General features: G+C 37.2%; 1 protein-coding gene across 3 annotated transcripts in view; it reads right to left on the bottom strand.

Moving 5' to 3' along the window:
* UTP20 (UTP20 small subunit processome component) overlaps window positions 1-23,741 on the bottom strand; it is an 88,834-nt gene that overhangs the window by 38,945 nt on the left and 26,148 nt on the right. For 2 of the 3 annotated variants that reach the window (XM_081331571.1, XM_081331573.1), the window contains 13 exons: window positions 23,021-23,126; window positions 20,980-21,130; window positions 20,086-20,148; window positions 19,343-19,483; window positions 18,378-18,454; window positions 15,539-15,618; window positions 14,674-14,917; window positions 13,839-14,054; window positions 7,046-7,136; window positions 5,144-5,229; window positions 4,421-4,546; window positions 2,971-3,137; window positions 871-1,079 (listed from right to left, as the gene is read on the bottom strand). In XM_081331571.1, the coding sequence (XP_081187697.1) occupies window positions 871-1,079; window positions 2,971-3,137; window positions 4,421-4,546; window positions 5,144-5,229; window positions 7,046-7,136; window positions 13,839-14,054; window positions 14,674-14,917; window positions 15,539-15,618; window positions 18,378-18,454; window positions 19,343-19,483; window positions 20,086-20,148; window positions 20,980-21,130; window positions 23,021-23,126 (1,757 nt within the window). The remainder of the gene's footprint in view (window positions 1-870; window positions 1,080-2,970; window positions 3,138-4,420; window positions 4,547-5,143; window positions 5,230-7,045; window positions 7,137-13,838; window positions 14,055-14,673; window positions 14,918-15,538; window positions 15,619-18,377; window positions 18,455-19,342; window positions 19,484-20,085; window positions 20,149-20,979; window positions 21,131-23,020; window positions 23,127-23,741) is intronic. The other variant, XM_081331572.1, reaches the window with a different exon arrangement.

Genomic DNA, 23,741 nt, shown 5'->3' with positions numbered 1-23,741 from the left:
ATATGGGAACTCTATGCTGGGGTATGACCATAATAAAGATTTGATCTGATATTGGTAAAACAGAGGATAGCTATCAAGACAAGTGAATTCAATTTGAATAGTAAGCAGCTTACTATTATGTAGCACTGAACTTGTACACTGTATCTAGCCTAGAATGACTTTCCCTGCCAAAAGTATACAAGGACTATAACAGAAGGTTGCTAATAGAGGTAGTCCTCGAGTTATGACAATTGAACCTAACATTTTTGTTGTTAAGTGAAACATTTGTTAAGTGAGTTTGCCCGTTTTGCAATTTTTCTTGCCATAGTGAATCATTGCATTTCTTAAGTTAGTAACATGGTTATTAAGTGAATCTGGATTGACTTTGCTTGTCAGAAGGTTGAAAAAGGTGATCACATGATCCCAGGACACAGCAACCGTCATAAATATGAACTACTTTCAAAGCATTTGAATTTTGAACATGTCACCTTAAGGATGCTGCAATTTATATATGTGTGAAAAATGGTCATGAGTCACTTTTTTCAGTGCTACTGTAAACTTTGAACAGTCACTAAATGAACTGTTGTAAGCCGAGGACTACCTGTATTAATATTATCAATAACCTTTTGTTGATACTGTATATTTAAAATATACACACTGCACTTCTTGTTTTATATTTAGAAACTAAACCAAATGTTTAATTTTGTAAAATAACTGAAATGCATCCTTGCAAGGTATGCTAATGTTAGGTAAGCATTTATTTTTAGTACTTTAATTCAAGCACATTAAATAAGAAAGAATACCAAATTAGCTTGCTAGCATTCTTTTCTTAATTACACCAAGATTTTTTTTTACTCTCATGTGTCAGCTTAAATAGGCAGCAGCTCTCACCTTTTCTCTTTGCTGAAGAATGTGGGATACTGTTGCTGTCATGCAAAGTAAAATCTGTAAAATCTCAGGCAGGTTCTGGCTGATTAGATGTCCCATGTTTTTTAGTACTACTTCCAAACTGTTGAAAAGGCTATGCTGACGGCCTAATGGTAGGACTTGAGATAAATCCAAATCTTGCATAGCTTGAAGCACAGCAGAGTGGCAATGTCCTTAAAACAGAGAGAAAACGTAGAAGAGGAAAAGAATAATGAATAATAATGTATATTGATAAACATTCTACAGAATGGGCTTACTGTTCAATATTTCACTTGTGTAAATCTAGATTCAAGATTTAGTCATAATATTTAGAAATTGGCAAATTAAGAATGGTTGTGCTTTAGCTACAAGACAATGCCCAGTTTGGGGAATCAAATTTTAAGATGATATTTAAAAATGAAGGAAAACAGTCTAACTAATACAGAGGGAGAAGGCTGAAAATCTGCATGCGCATACTTGTTAGTCTCACTTAACAAACCAACTTCCAATTTCAAAAACAGGATGTTTAGGATTCTAACACAGGATGAATGTTCATATTTTCAAAGTGCAACTGTTATTTCACATTAATCAAGACCTATGAGATGTGATGACTTAGTTCAGTAACCAGGTAGATGCAAACTCTCCTGTTCCACTAGATCAGGGGTGTCAAACTGCCAGCCCGCGGGCCGGACGCATCATGACGAAACCACGCCCACCCCATTGCCAGCAATGGGGAAAAAGTTCCAATACATCACGCAACGTCACGTGACGAGTTTGACATGTCTGCACTAGATAATGCTGATCCAGCATTGATCCCCAGAACTAGAAAGGTTTACTTTCCCATGATTGACTACTCAACCAATCTTCTTAATATTACAAGACAATTTTCTCATCTGCTTCGTTGTCATTGCTGCACACATAGTGCTCATGAATTTACATTAAAGAAAAGTTGGAGTCCACGCAAAATGTTGTAGGATGTAATTGTCCTAAACAGGCAGGTTCATGTACAAAATTCTGATTAGTCAGCCAAAACCTCCTTTAGAATATTAGGGGCCTCACGTAGGCAATGCCAAGGCCACGTAATCCTTGAAATCACAGGTTGCAGTTCATCACAATTGAACATAATTCTCACCCACTGTTACCACTGGCTTTACCTGTCACCATTACTGTTGTTATGACAAGGCCCCTTAACTCTTAAAAGTATTAGCATTCTTGTAAGAGGACTCAAAATCAATTTTAGAGCACTCTTAGAGCAATTGCCTAGGTGACTAAAAACTTTCATTCTTGCCCTCCAAGAATTAGCATTAGCTCTAAGAGGGTTGATAGCTCATCACAGAGCCCATCAAAGTCATCAAATTCTGAAGTCTTGACCACCAGGCTAAAATCCAGGAGATTCTAGATCCACCTTAGGCATGAAAGTCAGCTGAGTAACTTTGGGCCAGCCAAATTAATGGCAGGGGGTTGTTGTGGGGAAAATAGGATAAGAAAAGAGTATGTTTGAGTTATTTGTAAAGTAATAAAAGTGGGATAAAAAAATCTAAAGAAAAATGCAGGAAAATGGGTAAGAGAGTTAGGGGTGGGGAAGAAAAAGGAAATGAAGGGAAGCTGCTTTTTCTCCATTGCTATTAACAGGAGAGAAAGTGATTGTTTCATATGAATGTGGTATTAACTGCAGCTACCAGGTCACCAGTCACACTGAAAATGCCATACTCTGCTTTAAATGTTAAGAAACCATTCATGTCATCCAACGCTCCACTCCCCACTCATTCTTCTAATTAATTAATTTATACATTTTTAAAACCGTCTCATTCTTTAAATATTCTAGGCCGTAGAAAGGAACAATAGCAATGAGCCAATGCGATAATACATGCATAGAAATAAAGTAATATTATTTTACAATATATATTCAACATTCTGAGGCCACGGGCCATGCTCAATCTTCACTGGCCAATGTTGACAGTAGAGAGAGTTCCCATATGGTTTTGTGTTATGTTTACTTCTGCAAGCTTCAGTCACCTTAAACATGTTGACAGTTCCATTGTATTTGCCAAAACTTAATTATTATTTTCCTTGCGAAAAACATACCATTATTGAAATGTCTCACAGGCTCAAAGAGCAGGTCCAAAAACACCCTCATCTCCTCAGACAAAGAGCCTGCCAGGAATCTCAAAACAATAGCCATACGGGTCCCTGCCGCTGATTTCCCTTGTGTTTTGCTTCCAGTTTTGTTTTTCATCCGTCCATACAGAATCCTTCAAGGGGTAAGAAGAAATCCTGTTAGCTTTTCAGAAGCAATGGGTCTATTGGCAAAAGCTCAATATGTGCTGGTCCTAGTAGAAATTCCCAGGACGCTACAAACTGCAATAATAGTCCTAAATCAAAGAGGCAGTTTGGTGTAGTGATTCCAATGCTGGTCTAGAAACTGGGACACAATGAGTTCTAGTCCTCCTTTAGGCATGGAAGCCAGTGGGATCATTGGATAGTCACTCCTCTCAGCTCAATCCACCTCACAGGGTTTTTGTTATGGGGAAAATAGCAGTCATAAACATCTTGAGTTATAAAAGATAAAGGTGGGATATCAGTCTGATCAATGATTATAACAAACATTATTGCAAAATAATTCACAACTGGAAGTTGTTTCATTCTTCCATCCATACCTACTAGAACTTACTTCATTCTTTACCCACATTTATTTTATTTATAATTTTATCTTCTACAGTTACCCCCTTTTACAAAGCTCTGGGCTGCATCTCTCCAAGCTTGGCTGATATTGGAAACCTAAGCAGGATCAGGCAGGGAACTTTGACAAGAGATCATCAGGAAACCTTAGGGCTACAGATTACTGGAATGTTGGGGGGGGGAAACCTTTCTATGTTGTTGCCATAAAATTATGTAGCTGTCACTAGGAGCCAGGTTTGATTCAAATAACCTTCTATTTAGGGAGCCCAGTTTGATTCAAATAATCCTATATTTAATTAAACTCCAGTTTACATGCATATGGTAACCATTTTGCCTCCATTTTATCTTTACATTATCTCTGAATTATGTTAGAGTAGGAAAGTAAACTCATGTCTTAATAGTATTCAGACAGACATTTTTCTAACCCAAATCAGCATTGTAACTATTTCACCACAACTGGTCTTCACCGGGGTCTACGTTCAAGCTCACAGTTGGGAAATCTGTCCTTTGTTTGATGAGAAATAAAGCTAGCGTTTATAATTTCAGAGAAAAGCCACTTTTTAAAAAATAAGTTGTGGTGGTAGTTTTATACAAGAATATAACATAAGTTAAGTAACACGATTAGTACAAAGACAGTATGTTTACAGTAATATGTGGACAATAAATTCAGAATTTCCATCTTCTTTGGGAGGCAGGAGGGAAGACTTCATTTTTAAACCTTCATCAAAGCATGTATAGTCTGGTAAACTGTGCAAGCAGTAGTTTAAAATATTACACTCTAGGAAGTAAAAACGCATATTGCCTAAAGCAATAAAAGGTAACTCAATGTCTATATTAACATACAAAAGTCTCTTACCTCATCAAAACAGGTATAAGTTCTGGTCGGTGCTGTGGTTTTACTATACTGTTTTCTTCAGAAATGCTGAAATGAACTATTTCTTCTTTAAAACTCTTATCTTCCAACAGCCGATATAAATTCTCTCTGTAAGTACATAATGCAACTTAAAAAGATTCTTTACATAATTTTTTTAAAATATAAGGTCACAAACTTTTTAGTACTTGAAAAGATATATGTGAGAACTGACAATAGTAAAGCTTATTCAATAACAAATTTACAAAATATATACATGAAAGTAAAATAAATTGAATAAAATACCAACATTTGAAGGAGCCTCTATTCATTTTTTAATATATTCTATCTCTGTCTCATTTTTAAATCGCCCATCCCCCTCATTCTATAATAAAAATGTAACATAAGCTAGTGTAATGATACAGTCTATATCATTAAACCAGGCAAGTACATGTTTAAAATATTACAATCCAGGAAATAAAAATGTGCATCATCTAAAGCAGAGGTGTCAAACTGCCAGCCCGCAGACCAGTTGCATCATGCGGAAGCCGTGCCTACTCCGGCAATGCAAAAAAAGTCACGATATGTCGTGACACGTCATGTGATGCGGTGAGTTTGACACCCGTGATCTAAAGCAAGAGAAAGTAACACAATTCCAGAATCTATATGTTAAGTCTGAAGTTATATTTGTGAGTGTATAATCATATATAATTCAATGCACTCTCTTACTTATAGGGCAGAAGATGTGGATGCTTGTAAGTCATGATACAGTCAAGAGCTACTTTTTGCACATTTTGGTCTTGATGGGTCAGCAGCTGAAAATAATGTTTTAAGATAAGATAAGATAATCTTTATTGTTATTTTTTACTACGAGCACACACTGTCCAACATTAAAAATGAAATTCTGTTGCCTGCTCTTGAAAGACAGTATATATTTACCCATACACAAACATACCATGTATATATATGTTACATGCATATATAAATATCACACACACACACAAACACACACACACGTACACGTCCATTTTGAATACATAGCAGAAGAAGGAACCTTGAGAGTTCACAAGATTGATTTATGGAACAAAAATGTGGCTGAATCTGGATGTTCTGCTTCAGATACCACAAAGCCCCCTCCCAAAACAAACCAGGGTAAAAATAAATGTGTTAGAGTTGTTTTATAGTAGCATATTACAATCAATACTTTGTCATAATTTACACTGTCCTTTTATTGAGAAGAATCCATAGAGGATAATAATTATGCAAACAGCAGAATCCACAAGCAGGGAATGCCCTTGCCATTTTAATAATTGTTCTTATACCTAGAACCCATGAACTTCAATCATGTGCTCTTACACCACTGTAAAAATCTGAAACACATACATGGTCTCCTGTAAGACTACTGGTCCTCTAATAATTACTATACCATTTAGACTTCTAATATCTATCCCTAAACTATGGTAATGCTTCATATTCCCAACAAGGAATTTGGGACAGGCAGCTCTAATTAGTATGAAAGTGATTTACATTCTACTACTGAACTCCAGTTACTGTAAAGATTGCACATTAAAAAGAATGATCCTCAAAACAGGAATTTCCAAGAATCAGCTCCTTGTCAAAAAGCATAATCAGTTACTATAATCCAAAAACATTTAGGCAATCCCGATACACTATCTCGCTTAAGTCCTTAATTCTATAAGGCTTTTCCTTTCTCCCAAAATTCATCATATACTTCAGCATTCCCCAACCTTTCCGGCTCTGAGGACTGGCGGGGGGAGCAAATTTATTTATTTATTTATTTATTAGTTGAATTTATATACCGCCCTATTCCCGAAGGACTCAGGGCGGTTCACAGGGCAAGTTAAAAACAATACAAAAGAGAGAATAAAATTAAATTAAATTAATACAGCCCACAATTAAGATAACATTAAAATTTAAATTTAAAATTAATTTAATTATTTAATTTAATTTAATTTAATTTAATTTAATTTAATTAATATAACTTAACTTAACTTGGTTCCACACAAGTGGTAGTAAGTACGTGTGCAGCTCCATTTGCATCTGCACGTGTGCTCGACACTTGCACAAATGGAGCTGCACACACGTGCACACTAACTCACTGCTTCTGCAGCTCGGTTCCAAACAGGCTGCAGCCTGGTACCAGGCCACGGCCCAGGCCTCGAGGACCCCTGATATACAAGCCTAGATGTTGTAGCTGATTTTTCTTAATACGCTGAAGGCTGATTTAAGCTATTCCTCACTACTATCATAATAATTCTACCACCAGCCAAGAAAGATCATAACAGAACTCAGAAATTATTAATTTCTAATGTGAACATCACAATTCAGATTGTCATGTGAATAGTTTATTTCTTTTTCTTTTTACCTATCTTATGTTTACTTTACTTTTATTTATTTATTTATTAAGCAACTAATTTCTTGAGAATAATTTAGTCACTGTCATGCTGGCTAGAAATTCCGGAAGTGGCATTCTCAAGTTTCTCTGGACACATCAAGGCTGGGAACAAATTCTGAAACAAAAACCTTTCCCAAATTATTTACAAGCTGCAAAATAATAAATATGCACATTTATTAATCATTTTTAATTAATAATTTAAAATTTTTTTTTACCTGAACATATATTTCATTCAATTTGGGTTCTAAATACAAAGCACGGGGATTTGAAAACTGAGTGAAAACTTGTAAGTGACTGATAAGCTGCCTGAAAAACAAAACAGAACAGAACAGCTGTCAGTAAAAAAACCCCAAAAACAAAATTTGCCTTTTGAGATAGAAACATTTCAAAACTACAAACAAATGTATCAAATGCTTTTTTAAAAAAAATGCTCTTATGTAGTTAAATTTACTAAGCTCTTTTCAAAGATCACTGGGTTATTTTATTGAATCTAACAATGACTATTAGCCTGATTTGGTTCAGCTATTATGAAAAGGAAGAAGCCAGGACTGCACATAGATTTTAGATGCCTTCGCTTCCATTCTGAGTTAGCTACATTTATGTCACCCAAACGCCATTAACTATCCTTAGCTAGTGATTAACAACAACAAAATAGCCAATTCCATACAGTTTGAAATCTACTCCATTAATCATATTAAGAATAAGATGACCAATTTATCTGAGTCTGGATGTAATGCCAAGCGGCAGAAAGCTAAACATTTTTTTATCAACTAAAAACAGAAAATTCCAGTCTTTCTTCCAGAGAAGGTAACACTAATTCATTTAATTTGGTAAAATCCTGGGGACCATTTTGTTGGTCAGTCACTTCTAACCCCTCATGACCCAAATAATATCAATATGTCATGATTATCTATCAGCATTTACTTCTTTAAAGCAGACTTTTAGAAAAAGTTACGAGAATTCTTACAAGTATGAAAACCAGTTCTCATAGGTAAAGGTTCCCCCGCACATGCGTGCTACTCGTTTCCGACTCTAGGGGCTGGTGCTCATCTTCGTTTCAAAGCCGAAGAGCCAGCGCTTGTCCGAGGACGTCTCCGTGGTCATGTGGCCGGCATGACTAGACACCAAAGGCACACGGAACGCTGTTACGTTCCCACCGTAGTGGTCCCTATTTTTCTACTTGCATTTTTATGTGCTTTCGAACTGCTAGGTTGGCAGAAGCTGGGATGAGTAACAGGCGCTCACTCTGTTACGCGGCACTTGGGATTCAACCCACCAAACTGCCGACCTTCTGATAGACAAGCTCAGCGTCCTAACCCACTAAGCCACCGCATCCCCATTCCAGTTCTCATACCAGTACTGAATTGAAGGGTCTTTGCTCTCTGAGCTTGGTTGTTTTTTTGTAGGCATTTCAAACTAGGTAAAAACATCAGTGCTAGTAAGCCGTGGGGTTTGCTCTGTTTATATTCTAGTGGCTTGACTCTCAACTCCCCAAAACTGTGCCTTCAAACAATCAGAGTCAATACTACAGATGAGGATAAAATCATGGTCTCATTTGATATCACAGCCTTTTTCACGTCTACAGATCTGGAATAAGCCAAAAAATCTATGACAACTTTGTTCCAAAGCACACCTTACTTAACCAAATACACAAAGATTAAAACATGCAAGATTATGGATCTCATAATCCTGGGCGTTTCAATCTTCGTGTATTTGGTTATGTCAGGTGTACTGTGCAGCAATGTGGTCATAGATTCTTCCTATGCCTAACCACATACTTCCAATTTGATGGACAAACTTACCAAGAAATTAGGGTACGCTATGTGATCACTACTTTCAGGACTTATAGCGGAGGTTGTTATGCAATATCTAGAAGCCATAGCATTTCCACAAATACAACCCAAATATGGTTCAGATATGTAGACACCATCATAATAAAAAGGGCCAATTAGAAAACACCCATTAAACCTCATCAACATCTCTTTTTTGTAATATATTTTATTGATTTTTTTAAAACAGAAATTGCTTAATAATTGGTGAACAGTGTGTTGACTGGGTTTACATTTGTTAAACAATCACTAACAATTGATTTCTATAATCCATAATCCACATAATGGTTTTAGTTGATTTTCTCTTTTCCCCAAAATGTCCTCTTTTGCAAACATTGAGTTAATACAATTCTTATTGTTTTGATAGATAACAATTAAATATATAATTTTCCCAATATTCCTAAAAGTAATAATCACATCAATAATAATGCCGCTTGGGTGTGTGTGTGAAAGCCCTAATAAGCAGGCATATACATAGAATGAAGGCTACTGCTAAGCTTGTAAGCCGCCCTGAGTCTTCGGAGAAGGGCGGGATATAAATGGAATTAAAATAAATAAAATAAATAAATATAATATTTCTTTTCTATCCAATCATTCTGGTTGCCTTATCACAGATCCTATTACAGTCCTTATTTAAATTTGTTTCTCCCACAAAATTCAAAGTATTCTTACTGGTTAATAAATTACATTTAAAAATTTAAGACTGTTTTTTCCATATGAACCATCTCAGCACTTTTACATTTTTTGAGGAATAGATAAAACAGTAAAAAAAAAGAAAGAGTAAAGAAACATAAAAAATAACATACTACTTGAAATATATATCCCTAAGCTAATATATATTTGTTTCCAAGATTTCTTATTCTTTTGAACCGTAAATAAAAATATGTTTAATCTTTAAATATTCCATTTAATACATCTAGTCCTCTAGTCCTTTAACTCTTATTCAAAACATTTTTATCCATTATAATTTTCTTAAATTCAATCACATTTAAATATCTAAAACATTTCCTTTATCTAAGCCATTTCAAATTTTTATATTACTCATATCAAGAAATAGAATAAAAAGGGGGGGAAAGCATACTATATTATTTGAGGGATTCATCCCTCTTAGAATGACATATATATTCCAAATCTTTTCTATTTCTTTAACCATATTCAAATAAATGTTACTTTTTTAAGTATTCTCTCTGGTAAGTCCCATCATCTATTTTCTTGATTTCCACTTTAGTCTTTTTTCTTTGTTCCATATCTTTCTTGATCAATGTGTTTTGCTGAGTCAAAAGGTCTTTCCATATGTTCATAAATGTTACTGTAGATTTAAAAAGTAAATCAAATGAAGTGTCTTTGTACGCGGCTTCTGCCTTTCCATGTTTGTTGAAAATGTTTTTCTTTTTCTTTCTCTCCGCTTCTCTTATCATTTCCTTTCTCTCCGATGTTCCTGACATTTCTACAGTCCATTTTATCCAATTTGTTTTCTGGTACTCAGATTTATTTTGTAGTCTTCGGGGATCAGTTGTTTTTTCCAATTCTTGTGAATTTTTTTCCATTAGGATTAAATCATATTTCCTTGTTTTGTTAAGTTCCATCTTTAAGTCTCTATTCTAATTTTGTATCCAGTTATCCGTTTTATCTGCTCCTTCTCTGTTGTTGCTTTCTGGGAATTTTTTTGCTGTACAGTTAACTTGAAAATAGATTGATTTATATTTTCAAAGTTATTTTGAATTTCTTTGTGGTTTAAAATCATTGTTGTTTGAATTAGTTGCAGTATACTATATATCTCCTCCTGTGGGGTATTTATCTTTTCTTACTATGTTCTTTCTACATGTCTCCAACCCATGATGGCCAAGAATTTGAGTTTTTCTCCTCTTTTCTTTGCAAATAGCTTTAGAATCCCAGTTAAACAGACATTTGTAATCCAAATAGTTCAAAAAATATTTTTTTCTGAAATTTATAATTCTCTTTGTCTACAGATTATTGTCTTTTTTTGTTACAGCTGTTCTTTGTTGTTAAAGCTTTGAAGGTCACAAACACAGATTAGCTTTTCCCAGGTTTTGCCAAGTCTTATATGAAAGTCATAGCTGTCATAGTCTTCATCTACCACTAGATGTCAGCATCTGTTTTTCAATTTCCAAAATGAACAATTATCTTTAGAATGATGGTCTTAACCATTCAACAATATTAAATTTATCCAGATTTAAGTTTTAAATTTCAGATTTTATATTTATTTTACTTTCATATATTTTGATCTTCCATAAAAAATTAATTCGCCACTTCCATTAGTGTAAGGTGGGGTGGAAATCCCCTCCTTTCCTTTCAGAGGTATTTTGCTTCTTGGGGATCTTTTCCAGGAAATTAAATAAAGAATAGAAAAGAAGATCAAATTCCTCACCCAGTTTCAAACATGATGTTCACAGATGTGCTGGTTAGTACTTTTGGACTTCGGTTGCAAGTAGCTTGGCTGGTTGATGAAGTACGGCCAGCCTTTCTCCTGTCGGGTTAGAAGGCTTTCCCCAAGTCGAACGGAACGACCGCCTTCGTTCCCGAGTTGCTGGGGCACCCTTCTTTCTTCACTGCCTCTGGGGCAACTTAGACCCATTTAGGGTCCCCTGGCAGGGTGAAATTAGCAGCAGGGGTGCGGAGAATCCGCAAGCCTGCAACTGGTTGCTACCGAGGAAAACCAGAAGTTCCCTCATCAACATCTTTAATGGAATCCAGTTTACCAGAGAAGAAAACAACAAGCACTCCCATTCCTGGACATCCTGATCAGCAGAGATAAACAATTGCAAATTGCAAAGTAGAAACACAAGTGTACAGAAAAACCACCCACACCACGTACTCAATTACCAAAGCAGCAATCCAATCTCTCACAAAAGAAGCTGTGTAAGAACTTTATTTAGACAACCACAAACTCATTGCAGCAACCCTGTACAGCAGAAAAAGGAAACAGAGCAACTATACAACATATTCCAACAAAATGGATATCAACTTTATCAAAAGGTGCCTGACACTCAGTCCATACAGCCCAAACTACACAAGCCCTAAAAAGAGTAACATTGCTGTACATCAAGAATATCTCAGAAACCACTAACAATCTACCACAACCACATGGAATTTGTGTAGCACACAAATCAATTTAAAGCCTTTTAAAGCATCCTAAGTAAACCAAAAAACCCAGCAGCCCCAGAGGAAAAAATATGAGTCATTCTGCAGGGCGAGGCATGTGTCACAAAAAATATAAGACATCCCCAAAATTAAGACCTAATGTCTCTTTTGGAGGCAAAAATAATATAAGACAAGGTCTTACTTTTGGGGAAACTTGGTAGTTATCATACAGATGAGCAGCACCCATGTTTTTAAAGGGTTATCCACAATCATAAGCCTCTACATCAGGGATGTCAAACTCAATTTCACTGAGGGCCATGTGGGCATGGCCAACTGGATGGGCATGGCCGAGCTGGTCACAGCCAACCCAGTGGGCATGGCTGGGGTGAGCCTGGCCACCTCGTTGCTCACTTCACATCGTTGCTCGCATTGGGGAGCCCCTGTGGAGGTCGGGCAAGGTTGGGGGGGATCCAAGAATCTCTGAGAGGTGAGGCAGTGGGTGGGAGGGTTCATCTTGCAGGGTGAGGCGAGGCAGGGGGCAGGGTGGGGGTGCTGCCATGGGGTGAGGGAAAATGAAGCAGGGGGCAGGGCGAGAGCTGTCGGACACCTTTGGCCCCTGTGCATAGAGGGCAGTGAGCACACGGGGGCCGACAATATCCATCAGCAGCCACAGTGTGATGGCCCCTCAGCCGGTGCATTCTGGGGCTCCACAGCCCACTGCCACCAACGGGCCGGCCCTCCAAGCAGCAGGCGCTGCAGTGGCACTAGCAGCAGGCAAAGTCAGGGGGGAGGTACGTGATGCAGACCACCAGATACGCCTACTCCATCCCGTCTTTGCATGCAGTTGGAGAGCAAGTCATTGCTGGTCAGCTCCTCAGTCCCCTCGCAGGTCTTGCCCTTGGCCCACACGTGTTCCATCGTGCACCTGGTGCACCTTGGCCCTGCTGCAGACCCCTGCCACCACCAAGGCCGCCAGCAGCTCGTGCAGGTCCATTAGGCTGCTACCCAGAGCTGCAGGCCCACCCAGCATGAATGAGGTGAAGCGGTCAGGTAGGAAATCTGAGTAGAGGTGGTAGAGCATGCCCAGGCCCAGCAGACAGCCAACCCGAGCAGGGAAAGCCAGATCCCCATTGGTGCCATAACCACCCAGGCTCAGCAGAGACGGGGAGGAAGCATGCGATCCTGGCTGGGCCTGGGTGGCCATGGCACCAAAGGGTGTGAGCATGCTCTACCACCTCTACTCAGGTCTCCTAGCTGGCTGTTTCACCTCCTTCGTGCTGGAAAGGCCTGCAGCTCCAGGTGGCAGTGGCAGCCTAACAAACCTGTGCGAGCTGGTGGTGGTTTTTGTTGTGGCGGCAGCTCACGGTGAGGCCAAAATGCGTCAGGTGTATGAGGGGAACGCACTTTACCTGTGGGCCAAAGGCAAGACCCATGAGGGGGCCGAGGAGATAACCAGCAGCGACCTGCTCTCCAACCACAAGCAAAAACAGACAGGATGGATTAGGCATGTCCAGTGGTCCACATCATGTGCTTGCCAGTGCTACCGCAGTGCCTGCTGCTTGGATGGCTGGACCAGTGGTCACAGCGGGCGGTAAAGCCCCTGCTGCCGGACACTGTTGGCCCCCGCACGCTCACCACCTCCTGCGCACGCATCTGGGGTTGCTGCCCGGCAGGGCAGGGCAAAGTCATGGCCGGGGTGGCAGGGCCCGGTCCCTCGCCATCTCCGTGGTAGCCCCATAGGCCAAATATGGGCCAATTCTTGTGTTTCACATGTCTGCTCTACATAGTCAATAAAGCTAAATATGAACTTCACTTTATCTCTAATCCATGACTGGAGTCCCATGTTATGATAATTCTTGGGCTTGATTAACAAATCAACGACATTACTGAACCTGAATTGTGAGCCTAATGAACATATGATTAAAATGTTCCCCTATTACATATTCTAATGACTGCACAAAGAGAAAGAAAGAATTAAGAAACTATGCAAGGCATGTTACAATTGAATAATAAGAACTACAGGCCAAATTAAGTTTTGAAAACCCTTATCATTTCATTGCAGTTAAGACAAACATACTTTGTTGCAGCTCTTCTGGTTTTCCTTTTTGGCATCTCTTCAGTCATTTGGCCTTCAGAAGTTTGCTTCTCTTCTTCAAAGTCATATGGCTCATCCTCGGTTGTATCTTGAAGATCCATCTTCTCTGGATGGTTTTTTATATCCTCACTACAACTGGTTTTTTTTCTAAGATCTTGCACTGGGGCTATTTGTATATCAGCAGGATAATACTCATTGCTGTAACAAAACAAAATACAGGAGTTGGTCTTCCTACCTTTTTTCAATTAATTGTAGTGACTTATTTGTGCCTCAGTAGATAATAACTCTTTTGTATCACTGTTACTCTTTGTGGTCCTACCTCTCCCTCTCTTTTAATGTTTGTGTTGTGCACACAAGGTCCAACAGATTCTTCACTTTTCTAATTGATATTGTGCTTCAAGGCAGACCAGCTAGGAAACAAAGCTATAATAAACTTTCATTATAGTGTTAAAGTAACAGAATCTTACACATCTGAATGCACCTCCCTGCTCCCCACGCTCTTATCTACAGCAGAACGTGGGATGATCAGGTCTGAGACATTTACTCAAAACTGCATTTCTGCTTTGGACTTTGTCTAATCAATGTCTTGGTTGCAGCTCTTGCTACTGTTCCATTATTCTCACAGTCCATTATGCACCATAGTCTGTTTGTCATGAGTGCTTGGGATAGGGGGAGCAGCAAGTACAGTCAATTTTCCTTGTTGATAAGTGATAATATGAACTATACCATCATATGATTTAGCTGAATAACCAAGTAATTCCAAAAATGTTTGGGAAACATGTATATAAATATTTCTTCTATAAAAATTCTCACTTACTTAATAAATCTTAGTAGAAGTGGAGAAAGTTCTCTTGACCTGGATTCCACCCTGTATGCAAATCTTGACATTGCCTTCCAAAGGAGAAACCTAAAGTTTGTGTGATCCATTCTCTCATTACAGCATGTCTGACATTTCAATTGCTCATCATACAAAGCTCTGACATGATGCTGATAGATTTCCTCACTTCCAACATCCTTAACAGTTTTTGGTTCTTCTTCTAGCTCATTATGCAGCTCTTTTTCTATGAAAAAAATCACCAAAACAACCATTAAAAATAAAATTAAAAATCTCTTTTTAGTCATGCCAGCTAACCTATTACTGCAAACGTTCATGATAAACTTTCCAGAATAGCTTGTTTTCCATTTCATCTGCATGGGATCTAATTAAAAAATTAGGATTTAAAGAAAATAGGTTACTGAACAAATCAACTATTAACTATTCCAGGCATGTCTTCTTTTCTTCACAGAAAACTAAACTTAAGTCATGCCAGCTAACCTATTACTGCAAATTTACAGCAAATCAATTTATAGTTCCGGTTAATAAAGAATTACACAAAACTTAAAATTTAAGAGTTCCACTTTAGTGAATACTATTCAATCACTGGGGTTTTGCAGCAGGCCCAGAAAATTGGGTACTTCCAGAAATTGAGGCCTTCTATTAATAAAAATAATTATTTTGTGTTCTTTGAGACAGAAAAAAAAATGGCAAGCAACAATTCCAGATCACTGCAAGCATGTTTTGCCACTGGAACCTGAGAGAGAGACAGAGGGAGCAGGGGAGAAAATTCCTGAAGTCAGACACTATTCGCTTACTTAACAAGCAATTTTGACCTTGTCAAAACTTTTATATGACAATGTCTTACCAGCATAGGATACAGCTTTTTCCAAATGTTCATGATAAACTTTCCAGAATAGCTTGTTTTCCATTTCATCTGCATGGGATCTAATTAAAAAAATAGATTTTTTTTAAAAAAAATAGGTAACTGAATAAATCAACTATTAACTATTCCAGGCATGTCTTCTTTTCTTCACAGAAACTAAACTATTTTGCAATGCTTTGCAATCTTTTCTTAATTTATAGGGCTTTATTCCTATTGTATCACAATCCAAAATCATTTTGCTATGTTTGAAAAACAGAAGCATAAGAAATCTGATAAGTATATCTAACTTGCTCATATAATTCCATAATCTGATTTATTCCAAAAGTACTAAGTAGTTTAATATGAGCTGCTGAAATATTCAGGAAATGGTGCTTCATTAGGTCACAAAGAGAAGGAAAAAAGCCACCAGGTTTGGATGATTTCTTAATTCTTTTCTCTTTGAAAAGTTTCCTCGGGGTAAAGTTCGACTTGTTCAGTTTTCTTTTGCACGGTAAACTGATTTTTTTCTTTTTATTTGTGGTCATTCTTCAGCATGTGCTTAAATTTCAGTGACCACATGTTCTTTATCAGAAAGGGCAGTTCTTTATTTCACAAAGCTATACTTAAATTTAAGAATTTATTTTCTTGATTTTGCTCTTGAATTTTCTTTTGTAAAGCAAAATTATTAAGCATTTTTAATCCTTATGGAATTCTTTAAAATTAGCCCCTTTTCAGTTTTGTCCTTAATTTGGTCATTGTAGCTTAAATACACACTAGAGAAAAGTAGATTTTCAACTAAACTGGAGAGTTCAGTAGTAGGATCCTTCATAAATTTATTTGCCTAATCAGTTTGATTTAAGTAGATAGATAGATAGATAGATAGATAGATAGATAGATGGATGGATGGATGGATGGATGGATGGATGGATGGATGGAGGGAGGGAGGGAGGGAGCTTGCCCTTAATAATCAACTCACAAGAAGGAATTTAGAGTGATTTGTCCATAACACAGATACACAGGGATAAGAACAGAGTGGGAATTCATTAAATGAGCAACGTCAGTGAAGGAAATTCTGGCATTTCTACCAGCTACTTTTAAGAGATATGGTACTTATTACTCACAGCACAAACAAAGGACATGTACTCATCTTAAGACTTAAGCAACATCTTGTGCAACTGGGATTTCAGCTCTTTCCTCATCTCCTCTCATGGAAAAGCTCCCTGGATTCAGCCTGCTAGATGTTTGTCATACGAGAGCGAGAAAGGAGAGCCATTCCACCCAGAAACTCAATTACAGAGAGGGATGAAGAACTTTTGTTCTCTACTCTTTGATTGTGTAAGGGATCCTTAAACTGTATTGCTGCAAACCTGAAACTGCACTCCTTCATTTCTCAAACATCTGCTCATTAAATAAATTTCCTTCCCACAAATGTTTGGCATCATTCAATTTCTCCCAGACTGAAGTTGAACAAAAGAGGTCACATTCTAATGTATATGAGTGAAACCAGTGGTGGGATTCAAATATGTGAACAACCGGTTCTCTGTGTGGATGCCGCCTCTGGAAGTCCATTCTGGATGTAGGCAAAAAAATATTAGCTAGCGGTTTTGTTGTGATTCCTTGCCAGCCAATGGATCGGGCAGCTAAGTCTGAGGAAACAGATGAGGAGGAGGGGCCTGGAGTGACATTAGAGTCAGAGGAAGACTCTGAGGAGCTCCAAGACTTACAGTCGGATGAGAAGCCTGGCCCCTCTACTCGCGCTCAGGTTGAGACACAGCTGTGCTGGGAGCCTCAGTTGGAGAGTGATGAGAAGTACAGTTGGCACTAATCCAGGATGCACGAAAGCACCGGCAAGAGAAGCAAGTAGGACAGAGGAATGCAATGGAGCAGCTCCAAAGGCAAAGGAGAAGGCATTAGGAAGCCACGCCTTGGCTGAATTATAAAAGGGAAGGTGTGGAAGGTGCTGGTTGCTGTTCCTGTTAAGGATAGGGTTTCTGTGGACTATGTTTGTTTGCCTTGGACATTGACTCAGGTCTGTGAGAATAAAAGGGGTTGTTTTTTTCTTGCGGTTCCTGCCTGTTTCTTGGAAGAGGGGTTTCTCCTTGTGAGCATAACAAGGACTCACGTAGGCTGGGACAGAACAGGTTCTGCCGAACTGGTGCGAACTGGCTGAATCCCACCACTGGGTGGAACCAACATCATTCTATAAGACTAAATTCATTTATGAAACAAAACATTTTTCATGGATAAGTCAGGCAGAATTGCAGTGTATAGATGCAGCAAAAAAAAGTAATGAGGAATACAATTCTGCAATAATATCTTCACGATGGATATGGAAGCTACGATTTCAAGTTAACTCAGACATTATGAACTGTCTATTCATATCATATGATTCATATTACAGAAATCATCTATTATAAAAAAAAACCTGCCAGGTGCCAGAAAACAGCAAGCCAAAAATAAAGAAATCGTATTTCCCATAGGCTGAACAATGTCAATTATCCCTTCCTTCAAGAGAATGGCACGTTCAATAGTCTCACCAGAAACAAGACATTTATTAGCATGTTAAACTAATTCTCCACCCCACAATTGATGATTGTGGTATATGATATTATTGATTTTTGTCCTTATTTATAACTACATAATTTTATGATTGTATTTGCCTCTCTTTCAGACAGTGATATACACTACATTCTTTCCTACAACAATTCCCACAACAAAGGTTGGGCTCAGGGGGCCTGATCCCACTTCACCCAGTGAACTCCCATGGCTTGGGGCTGAGCTGAATCCGAATCTTTAGTCACGATACCCAATTTGCTCTTTTCCTTGAAAAACAAAGACTTACCTTATAAGCTCAATCACAGGTTCCCACAGTGGACTGAAGTTGATATAAAGCATTCCCAGTAAATACCGAAGAGACACCTAGAATAACAGTCTAAAATGTTTGATTGCCTCTTTCAAAACCACCAATACATATTGAACAAGATCACTGGAATCCATTCCTATAAAGATATTCTTCTTAAATGCAATCAGTATATTAGTATCCAATGTTTTAATTTTTCCTTAAATTCTAGTAACAATTAGAATAATAGTGGCCTTTTTCTTGAAATCTTGGGCTATAGTATATCCTCCTTTATTAGCTATACAAGTAGCCACTCTTGTATCAACAGCTGTTTTCTTAAAAGTTAATTCTTAATCAAATTTTAGATGACCTGCCAGGTCCTACTAAACCGCTTCACCAGTAACATACTGTGGTGATCAACTGTGATTAATGGCTCTTTCTCTTATCACAAAGGATGTTTCTTTCCATGTTTAACCAGCTAGTGTAATAAATGAAGCCACAATATAGCAAAGTGCTCCATGTAAATATGGTCTGTGTTACAAAAGGAAAATGCAAGTGAGGTTAGTGCTGCACTGAATCCCACTTCAGTCTAGTAGTTTCAATATCTGACCAATTTGACAGAATTTGATAAAGAAAATAAAAAATACTATTTCAGACTTACCAGAAAGATAAACTTAAAATCTTTGCCATAAAAACAACATAATTGCCCTTGATCTGAAACCTAATTGCTAACATAAATTATTACCTGATACTCTACCTACCCACAAATTTATCTGATCAGAAAATAAAAATAGAAATGGCCATGATCTCTATATTCCATGGAAATCCTGGATCTTTTACCATTGGTGTGAACTGATTTTGTTTCTCATCACGTTATTAAGGCCATTATGATAGTATACAAAAACTGCATGATCTGCTTATAGGAAAATGCAATTATGCTAAGACTTTTCACAAAAGGACACTTTTACCTCCTGCAAAGCTCCCTCAGGGATCGTGGAGCACACCAAATCATATCTCAGCTTACTCAGGTAGAGCAGCTTTTCACGATAGTCATTGATATTTGCTGGCACAAGTTCGGCTTGAAGCAACATACCAAATAACCCCACATCCTTAGCAAATAAGAAAAAAAATGTGTGAGAAAGTTTCTTCAAAGCCAAATGCATTCATCGCTAGAAATCAGCTGATAATCCACTATGTCAAAAAAAACATTCAATGAAAAGAAATTCAATGCATGGATATAAGTAACATCAAATATTGTTTTCAACCAGGAAGAAACACACCACCCTAAACTTAAATCCAAGCTGTTCCTAGCATTTGCCTGAAATGGTATAAGGTTTCCTGCCTGAGCAGGGGGTTGGACTAGATGACCTCCAAGGTCCCTTCCAACATTATTATTATTATTATTATTATTATTATTATTATTATTATTATTATTATTATTATTATTATTATTACTTCATTATTGCTTTAAGTGAAAAAAGAAAATGTACTAATGTATAAAGTATTTTGCAGGAATCAAACCTTCACTAAGTGCAAGCTCTAAATTCACCAAAAATAATGGCATACTAACATTCAGAAATGTAAGTAAGGGAAAACTACTAAACCTTCATCTACCACTGCAATTTTAACTGTTTTAGGAACATTGGAAAAGCCTCTTTCTGCAAGAATGCTGTACCATTTGCTGCACTAAATTACAATTTGAAAATGTTACCTGAGCTCCTGTTGAAAGCAGGTTATCAAAACGACTTAAAATCCGTATAGTTAGCAGTCGCACCTGTTCCAAAGATATCATGCTTCGTTAATTCATTTAATAATATATAAGCCAGCAATAGATAAGCTATATCACCAAATATTTTTGGATCCATCTTCCATGAGCTTTAGCCAACATCCCTAAAGTTAGGAATTATGAAAACTTCAAATTACTTGGGTAGGAATAGTGTATTCCCAATACAATATATGTATTTCTTTCTTCTTACCTACCATACTTTAGTTGTTGGGTGTTTTTTTTTGCAGACCAGCGATATATGGTCATATCTTTCAGACTAATAATTTAATTTATATCAAAATCTGTTTCATCAGATATAGATGAAAGAAAACAAAGTGAAGGTCAGTATAACAAAGTAAAAAAAAGAATATTCATTTCTACATTTTAAGAAATTTCAATATTTTAGTATCAAAGAAAAAATAGTACAATCTTGGAAAAAAATATCAAGTTGATATTTCTATTTAAGGCAAAATGGATGAAATCATATTTTAGCAGGTATTCATATTCTACAATCTCATTTTTTATTCACCCCTCAAACTGATTTTCTTGCAAATAGCTATCCTTAAGATCCTCCAATATTTGTTTTGTGTCCTGATTTATTTCTTTTAAGTCTTTGCCAGAGACAATTGTTGTTCATCTGGGTAGAGCCAGAGGGCTTTCAGCACAAAGTATTATGTAACACTAACTGATATGAAGGTGAGAACACAATAGATGCCACAGACTGCTGATTGAATTGCTGAAGTTTACTGCACATTATGCAGCAATGACTCTTTGTGAAGCATGAAAGAACAGTGGAGACAAAAAAAGAAAGAAAAAGAAAACCAGTTGTGATCAGCTTACTTTAGGTACACTGGAGGAAATATTGAATTGCAATTTAGAAAATAATTCCGTCAGAGTCTCTTTAGATAAGTGTTCATGATAACCACACAATGCTAATCTTGTAAAATACAAATCAGCCAATAGTAAGGCAGATGGTTCTGCAGGAAATGTCCTAAAGAAAAAGAAAACAGTAAAATCAAGATATATTTTAAATATATGATTTACTTTGTTATTGTCTTAACCCCAGGTTTTCTATAAAAATCATCATATGTTCTTAGTAATGTGGTACAGAAAAAATGATGGCTAGACAGTGCCATTTGTGCAATGAACATGAATTTGGGCAAACTCTGGAAGTAAGTAGTGGAGACAGGGGGGCTGGTGTGTTATGGTCCATGGGATTGTGAAGAGTTGATCATGACTTAGGGACTAACAACAACAGAGTTGGGGAGAGGGAGGAAAAAGGAAAATAAGTGTATGTAAAGGTGCATGGACATTAACTGGCCAGTTTTAAGAAACCAAATAAGATGTCAGGTTGGCTCTAGCATCCCCTAAGCACAGAATCTTGTTCTTCAAGGAGCAATTGAGTATGATAGCCTCCAAGATGGAGAATGTATTCAATCCAACTGTTAGCAGTAAGCAGTTTTGCTGTCTGCTTTCAAATATTTAAGACCTTATCCTGCCTTACTTACTATTAATCCTTCCAATACCTCTTTACAGTTATCTTACATTTTATCCCTCATATTGCAAATTTAGATGACACAACATACTTGCTTTAATGCCATCTATTAAGTTTATGCAAGGGTAAAACTGCACTTTATTATTATTTGCATCTTAATCTCACACTTTACCACATTGATTCTCAGGTTATCAATAACCTATAGAAAACCTATATCTTGCAGAACAATTGTTTTATCTGTTGCTAATGATGCTAAGTACTCCCTCACCAATATGCACAACAGTGAGAGGTAAGGCGGCAATGACAATCAAACCTAAGCACAATTGATAACAATGATTAAAATGAATCTCCCATAAAAGCAAGCTGATGTGTCCCATTTAGACTTAGACTGCTCACCTCAGCCAAGTCACAGAACAAGTTAAATTAGAGGATTCTAAAACTTCAAGCCTACGAGAACTGAACCCTTGAAATACACAGATGCAATTTTTTATTTTTTCCAGCAGCACAACTATATTGCCCAGGACCCTTTACAATAATTGGAATTTCTCCCATGAAGTCTTTTCTTTTTCCAGTAGTCTGAAAAACTGTCTCTGATTATTAACCCTGGGGAATGAGTTTCTTCAGGGAAAGAAAAAGTCCCACCTCTGCGGTATAAAATGCAATAAACACCAATTGTGTCTGACATTTTCCATGTAAAAAAGGAGTTTCTAGGTCTAGCAATAACTATACAGGTAGTACAGGTAGTCCTCGGCTTACTCCCATTTTTTTTATAGCAAACATTCAAAGTTAGAGGTGTTGAAAAAATGAATATACAATTGGTTCCCCCAAATTCCAGCCACGGCAGCATCCCCATAGCCATAGTTGCAATTGTGACTACAGGGACCCATGGTCACATGATTGCTATCTGCCAGTTTCTCACAAGCAAATTCAGTATGAAAACTAGCAGGGAAGGCCACAAGTCACTCTGCTAATTCCCTCCCACTCTTTCTCTTGGTTGCAGCATCCTCTGGCTCATGCAAGCCTTCACAGGCTCCCCCCCCCCCCCGGCTTCCTATGATTCACATGAAGCCTCCACCGGCCCTCCTATACCCTTCCTTGGCTTCTTCTCGCACATCTTGGGGTTATCACAGCAACTGGGACTGCCCAGAATTGCCATCACTAAGCAATGCAGTCACATAACATAGTGTCCTATGACTTCATCACATAGCAACAGCAATCCCAGCCCAACTGCTGTCATATCCTGAGGATTAGCTTTATTTTTTAATCAATATGTATTTCCTTCTCCCAGAAAACTCAACCTAGTTTTTGATAACAATATAGCATAAAACAGGCTAACTTCAGCTAGAGTTGCTATTCCATAGGGAAATATTTTCCTATTATACATACATCAATAAAGTCTTTATGCGTTCCACTGGTAACATATCTAAAATTTCCAAGGATTCCACTAAACTAAGAAGCGTGCTCACAGCTTGACAAGCCACAAACAAATTTCCTACGAAAATAAAAAACAAATTGTGTCTTAGTTCATATGTCCATATCAGAAATACTTTAAAACTATTAAAATAAAATAAAATATCATTTTACAAAACATGCACACTGCCTGTAAAATATGTATATTTTATATAAAGCTAGAGAAAAGATGGATAAATATGAAAAAATATTAATTCAATTTCATAAGGTAAATTAAGTGCACAGTAGAAGTCTAACATATTGCTTAGATATGAATCAAGTAAGTATTATTTTCAAGTATTATTATTTGCCATTATTGGTTTGAGTAAGAAAAGCCGAAGCCGATCATACAAGGAGAATACCAAATTAGAAAAGATTTTTCTCCTGGAATGCATTTCATCCAAACATCTGCACTTTTCTAGTGTGCATCTTCTACAAGACAATAAGTCTTAAACAATCTTATTACAATGATGCAATCAATCAGTATCAGAAGTTCAGGGTACCTCGTATCAGAAATAAGAACAAAGCTTTTCCCATATAATCTTGCCCCTGTACTCTTATTTAGTTATCTCAACTAATTAATACTGTATTAATAGCAAACTAAAAGCATAAAAACAGATTAGGCCAATCAAACAAATAAAATGTTTTAAAATAGAAT

Source organism: Vipera berus, assembly GCF_964194415.1.
Source record: "Vipera berus genome assembly, chromosome: 6".
Taxonomy (NCBI): domain Eukaryota; kingdom Metazoa; phylum Chordata; class Lepidosauria; order Squamata; family Viperidae; genus Vipera; species Vipera berus.
The sequence above is the reverse complement of the archived record's forward strand: the minus strand, read 5'-3'. Positions and strand labels throughout refer to the sequence as shown.